Source organism: Nymphaea colorata, chromosome 11, assembly GCF_008831285.2.
Source record: "Nymphaea colorata isolate Beijing-Zhang1983 chromosome 11, ASM883128v2, whole genome shotgun sequence".
NCBI classification, from domain to species: Eukaryota; Viridiplantae; Streptophyta; class Magnoliopsida; order Nymphaeales; family Nymphaeaceae; genus Nymphaea; species Nymphaea colorata.
The window spans coordinates 2,472,744-2,478,796 of NC_045148.1; the positions used below are offsets into that span (position 1 = coordinate 2,472,744).

Here is a 6,053-nt window from a genome sequence, read left to right on the forward strand (position 1 = left end):
CTACACATGTTAAAGTCTTTCATACTTCTATTCTGTGTACCAAACAATTGATTGATTTTATTTGCAGAGCCTCAGATTAAAAGGGGGAAAATTTGATCCTGTAAAATTTGATCCTGTAATTTTTTTAAAAAAAATTTACCAAAAAAAATCAACAGTGCCAATTAATCCTTCGTCCTTCGATTCATCTCCACTCACCCTTCCCCATCAGACCGCTCGTTCGTTGCCATGGTTTTTGTTTAATTTGGGTACCCCCCCACCCCCCACCCAACAAAGAAAAAAAAAATTGAATCAACCGAATTTAAATGTGGCTCTGGAGTCCGGATCCCCACCACCTCCCCCTGTTAGCGGGTCCCACCACTCAAAACACTGACGCCGCGGGCCCCCCCTCCCCCCGACCCAAAAAGCATCCCGCTTTTTACTCCCCTACCTCACCAGTAGACCGATGCTCCCCGCAGCCCCGCTCGAGTGCCGTTGTTTTCGCCAATTTATCGAAATGAAAATATCGCGATAATTTGTCAGGATTTGCTTTCAAATGTAATTAATTAATTTTGCTTTGTAGTAAATTTAATGAATAAGAAGGGGTTAGTTCGATATAAGTTTGAAGGTTAAAATACGTTATAATTTTGAAAAAGAAGGAGATTCCGATATTTTGAAGGGGTTGGTGAGGTACTCAATGAAGTACGAAGGGGAAGCGCGCCTTTAACCGGCTCAGCTGGTCACCCGACTCCCAAAATTTTGAACGGAGCTGGAATTTAATTCCACACGAATCTAATTCGCATTTCCTATGAATTTGTACGAATTTCGCGTGAGTTTGGGTTTCATTTGGAGTAAAAAGGGAGAGGAGGGTCTGTCGGGAGAGAGACTGGCGAGGAAGGAGACTCTCCTCTCTCTCTCTATCTCTCTCTCTCCGTGTCTGCGTGTGTGGGTTTTCAGGGAGCGAAGCTTCCAGAGGGGACGAAGAGGCAGGCGAGTCGGAGACATTCTAACCCCCAAACCTAACCGCTTACCTCACCGGTGACTGTTCTTTCGTCTTCCTCCTATCGCGTCCATGGGTTTTGACGGGCAGTAGATAGTTCGATCGAGGCATTACGGTTCCGATCGCGAGGTTCTGTAGACCGCCATCGCTTGCGGCGTAAGTCTTGCTGACGGCGCTGAAACAGAGTTACCTGCTTGCTGACCGCGGATTTGGGCCGTCCAGAAGGTCGCTGCGAGTTGTCCGGCTGGATTGCATCTGCTGGTAAGAGATGGCCTGAGGTTTTTGTTTGCTGGGAGCTTGAGGGGTTGAGAATCATCGCTTTCCTTTATTTCCTTCTTCCTGAGTTTGAGATCGTTTTCTGGGGGAGAACTCGGCGCGCTTTCTTGTTTATGTCGTCATTTTCGAGGTTCTTCTTCTGCATCCGTCGGTTCTCTTTCTTAGACGCCGGTTTTTAAGTACCTTGCTGTTCTCCGCTGATGAGCCTCTTCGCTCTCCTGTAGGTTTCACGGGGGGTTTCGCTGGAATCTCTACCGTCTTGTCTGATCGACCCTGAACATTTTCTCGATTCTTATTTTAGTTCTTTCAGGCGTTCTTTTTCTGATCAAGAGGGACTATCTTATGAGGTTAGCGTTTTCCCCTCTTTTATCACCTTCGTCTTCATTTTTTTCCACTAATAGTTTTTTCTTCCGTAGTTTTTCCTGATTCAGAGTCCTGCTGTAGATTCTCCTCTGAATCTCGACGTCGATTTTATTTTTTTTGCTTGCTACCTTTTATTTTTTCGGTATCACCTCAGCCTCACAACTTTTTGTGTTGTACAGAACAAATTTTCCGGCATCAAGATCGGAGCCGCTAGATCGATTTTAGATACGTCTAACTATTCGCTTGATGGGGACTCTGTTTCACATCTGTAAGGCTTCTAGTTTTTCCCTTTTGACCCCGCCTCCTTTGATTTCCTTTCTTGTTTTCTTCTTCACCCCTAAATCTTCGTGTTTGTTCTGACCTGTGGTCTATGATCATCACTCCAGAATGTTTCGTGGTGATTTTGCAGAAGCATGTGCGGTGGTCCAGAGCATCTGAAATCATCGTCGACTGCTTCCTCATCTTCGTCTTGTTCCTCGTTATCGTCCTCTTCAGCGCCTTCCTCTGGTGAAAGAGAAGAAAGGATGAACCATCTTTCTGTAGAAGCCACCGAAGATTCGTTCTCTTCCTTGTTTGAGTACGCGGCTAACGACGACATCGACGCCTTCAAATGCGTCGTCGAGAATGATCCGTCCAAGATCGACGATGTCGGCCTCTGGTATGGTCGCCAGAAGGGAACGAACCAGATGGTGCTCGAGCAGCGTACGCCGCTTATGGTGGCCTCTATCTACGGCAGCATCGACGTCCTTTCCTTCATTCTTTCTATCCCCGGCGACGTTAATCGTGCATGTGGCCCGGACAAGAGTACCGCCCTGCACTGTGCCGCTGCCGGTGGCTCTACCAACGCTGTCGAAGCTGTGAACCTCCTTTTGAAGGCAGGGGCTGATCCAAATGCCGTCGATGCGCTCGGGAGGCGGCCTTTCGATGTGATCATGGTTTCTCCCAAGCTCCCCCATGTAAGAACTGGTTTAGAAGTTCTCCTCTCATGCGGCTCGACTACCGCCGATGGGAGTTGTGCTGTGAAGGAAACAAAGGCTGGTTGCGCCGATCTCTGTAGCTCGTCTCCTCCTCTATCGTCTTCTCCTGACGGGTGCTCTTCTGCCTCTATTTCTACGTCATCCCCGGTGTCTCCAGCTAAATTCGTGGACCCTGCCGGTAAAGCATCTTCAGGTGAATTGTCGGAGAAGAAAGAGTACCCGGTTGATCCGTCGTTACCGGATATCAAGAACAGCATATACACTACTGACGAGTTCAGAATGTTCTCCTTCAAGGTCCGCCCCTGCTCCAGGGCGTACTCTCACGACTGGACCGAGTGCCCTTTTGTCCATCCGGGTGAAAATGCTCGGAGGAGGGATCCCCGGAAGTTTCACTATAGCTGCGTGCCGTGCCCAGACTTCCGCAAGGGCGCTTGCAGGAGAGGTGACCTCTGCGAGTACGCCCATGGCGTGTTCGAGTGCTGGCTCCATCCGGCCCAATATCGCACGCGCCTCTGCAAAGACGGCACCAATTGTACGCGGAGGGTCTGCTTTTTCGCTCATACATCGGACGAGCTCCGTCCTCTGTATGTCTCCACTGGTTCTGCGGTGCCCTCGCCGAGGTCGTCTGCTTCCAATCTCGACATGGCCGCTGCCATGGCAAACATGAACCTTGGTCCGCCTGGCTCCCCCTCATCGAGCATGTCCATCATGTCCCCTTTTTCACAAGCAGCAGTGCTCACGCCTCCGATGTCCCCATCCGGTGGTGTCGGCCACTCATCCATGGCCTGGCCTCAGCCCAACGTCCCCACCCTGCATCTCCCCGGCAGCAACCTGCAGTCGAGCCGGCTGAGGTCCTCTCTCAGCGCTCGCGACATTCCCACCGTTGATGACATGTCGATGCTGGAGCTAGATGCCGCCCACCAGCTCCTAAATGACTTCTCGTGCATCTCCGGCCAGTCGCGGATGGGCTCGGCCGTGGCAGCCGGGAACGGGTCGTCCCTTTCTGCCCGGTCTTTAAGGTGCAAGACTCTCACCCCCTCCAATCTAGAGGAGCTCTTTGCTTCGGAGATGTCCTCCTCCCCTCGCTTCTCAGCGGATTTCTCGCCGCTGAGCCCCCAGGTGCAGTCCTCCCAGAAGGCTGCGGCCTCCGTGTTCTCTCAAATCCAGCAACAGCAACAACAGAACCAAATGTTGTCTCCGATCAATACGGGCAATGTCTTCTCACAGAAATCCGTGGAATCCCAGCTTAACGGGCATTCCCTACTTCAGTCCTCTTTCGGGCTCTCGTCGTCAAGTCGGATGTCTTCGCCGCGCAGCATAGACGCCTCTGCCATGGCGCCCCAGTCGCCTCTCGGCCTCCGCCTGGCTGCCTTCGCTCAGAGGGAGAAGCAGCAGCAGCAGCTGCGGTCCCACAGCTCTAGGGATCTCGGTAGTGCTGCAGCAGCTGCGATGATTGGTTCTCCGGTGGCAACAACTGCGGCGACGGCTTCGCCGTGGTCTAAATGGGGAGCCCCCACCGGGAAAGCAGATTGGGGGGTACAAGGGGAGGACATTGGTGCGGGCCGTTTCCGACGGTCATCGTCGTTCGAGCTGGGTTCGGGCTCGGATGAGCCGGACGTCTCTTGGGTCCATTCCCTGGTGAAGGAGTCCCCGGAGATCAAGGAACCGGGTTCGAATCCTCCTGGAAAGGAAAATCCGGGTCAAGTGGATGCCGGTGTCATGGATCACTCTCAGTTGGGTGCGTGGTTGGAGCAGATGCAGCTTGATCAGCTGGTGGTTTAATGGTTTTTTGTGTCCGCCGTATGGTAGAAGGAAGAAAGGTTGAAACTGACGTGGCAGTGAGTGGGAAAGGAGATTAGTTGGTGGAATTAACTACTATTTTTAATTATTACTTTATTATTATTAGTAGTATTATAGCTGAACCCTACAACGCAGAGGTTGGAAAAAAGAAACAAAAAATGAAAGCAATGGGGATTGTTGGGAGCCATCAGCAAAACCCAGATTCGTCAAAACAGTCAAAGAAAAAAAGGAAGAAAAGAAAAATTAGGGGGAAAGAAGTTTGAGGTTGTTAGGTTTTCTCCTTTTGTAGGATTTGTATTCTTTTTGTCGTCTTTTTTTGGTGAGGCGGTCTTTCCCTCTTGAAGTTTTATTAATTAAGCTAAACTCGGCGGTTCGAGATGGTAGCTCGAAGTCTCTTTTGTATGTTTTTTTTTTCTTTTGTTGCCCTCCGTTTTCTTTTGTTGTTTCCGTCAGATGAGCATGTTAGAGAAAGTGCTGCAACAGTGGGTCAAAGGGCTACTTGTGGAAAGGAAAGTGTGCGTACGCCGCCCTCGCAGGATATTGATGTTGACGATGATGATCGGTTGTTGTCTGTTAAATACTGTCTTTGGTCAGAAATTGATGTAGTATTGGATTTTAGAAGTTTATTATTATTTGATTATCTTTATTTATTTATTTAATCTTTCTTTCTGCTTTACTTAGTTTCTTTAGTTTTTTGGCTAGAATCTTTTTTGGTTGGCCTGAATATCCAGTCTGGTATCAAAACAGCAAAAGCTCGGCCACGGGCGGCTAGTCGTCCGTTGAAGATGCTCCTTCGTCTCTCGCTTTCTCTCAGTCAGGGCCTCTCTTCCTTTGGATCTTATCTGTGTGATACTCTTATCTCTTTCGTTTTCTTGTTTTGTGGAGTTAGTACCAGCCAGTGGGATTTTCTCGTGTTGTAATCGTTGTTTGTTTGTGTTCCTCCCTGCGAGATGCAATGGATCGTAGTTGACTGTTTTGAGAACATGAGCGGCTTATTGACGAGCAAGTCAACAAAACTGAGGAGTTTCAGCAGATGTTACAACTCATCCTGTCGCTTGTGGTTCACCAGGAAATGAAAACGGGACGCGCTTCATTTGTTAAAGAGTCGTAATAATATTTGATGCTTGCTTCAAGAAACAAAGCAGCACCCTTGCAACACTTGATCACAAATGTCTTCCGATTGCTTTTTTAAACGTAAATGAGGAAATCTGAAGAGTAAACATGTGAAGTAATCGTCACAAACTACTTGGGAAGGCTATCCAACACACGTCTTGCCTGCAAGACGGAGTGTCTTGTAGTACACAACGTGATTGCTTTAGAGGACCAACGAATTTGTCATTGGTTTAATTTCTTATGTTCCTCGTGAATGTAATTTTCTTTTTCTTCCCCATGTACTTCGCCATGGCTCCTTATAACATAACAAAAATGATGGCAGTGTATTTATTACATAAATTTTTTCGAGCTTTCAGTACCCCCATAAAAACCCGTGTTGACATAAAAAAGTCATGATGAGGGTACGTTTATACATAAAGTGCCTCTGGGTTTCAATCTTTCAATCTCGTGATTATCAAACCGGTTGTGGTCATGATGAAGCACAGGTTCATGAGGTTTTGTGCTTCCCTTTATTTTGGAGTTTGGTCGCTCAGTTTTCGCCATGGCCT

General features: G+C 48.5%; 1 protein-coding gene across 6 annotated transcripts; it reads left to right on the plus strand.

Annotated features, from left to right (window-relative positions):
- The first annotated feature begins 845 nt into the window (after positions 1 to 845).
- Positions 846 to 5,068, plus strand: LOC116264169 (zinc finger CCCH domain-containing protein 30-like). Of its 6 annotated transcripts, none has more exons than XM_031644234.2 (4): positions 846 to 1,237; positions 1,477 to 1,599; positions 1,795 to 1,883; positions 2,002 to 5,068. In XM_031644234.2, exon 4 carries the CDS (start codon positions 2,029 to 2,031, stop codon positions 4,372 to 4,374), a length of 2,346 nt encoding a protein of 781 aa, XP_031500094.1. In that variant the 5' UTR covers positions 846 to 1,237; positions 1,477 to 1,599; positions 1,795 to 1,883; positions 2,002 to 2,028; the 3' UTR covers positions 4,375 to 5,068. The 6 variants fall into 6 exon arrangements, with proteins under 6 accessions (XP_031500094.1, XP_031500093.1, XP_031500098.1 ...); XM_031644233.2 differs by having other exon boundaries at positions 2,025 to 5,068; XM_031644235.2 differs by lacking the exon at positions 846 to 1,237 and adding an exon at positions 1,244 to 1,382 and having other exon boundaries at positions 2,025 to 5,068.
- The last annotated feature ends 985 nt before the right edge of the window (positions 5,069 to 6,053 follow it).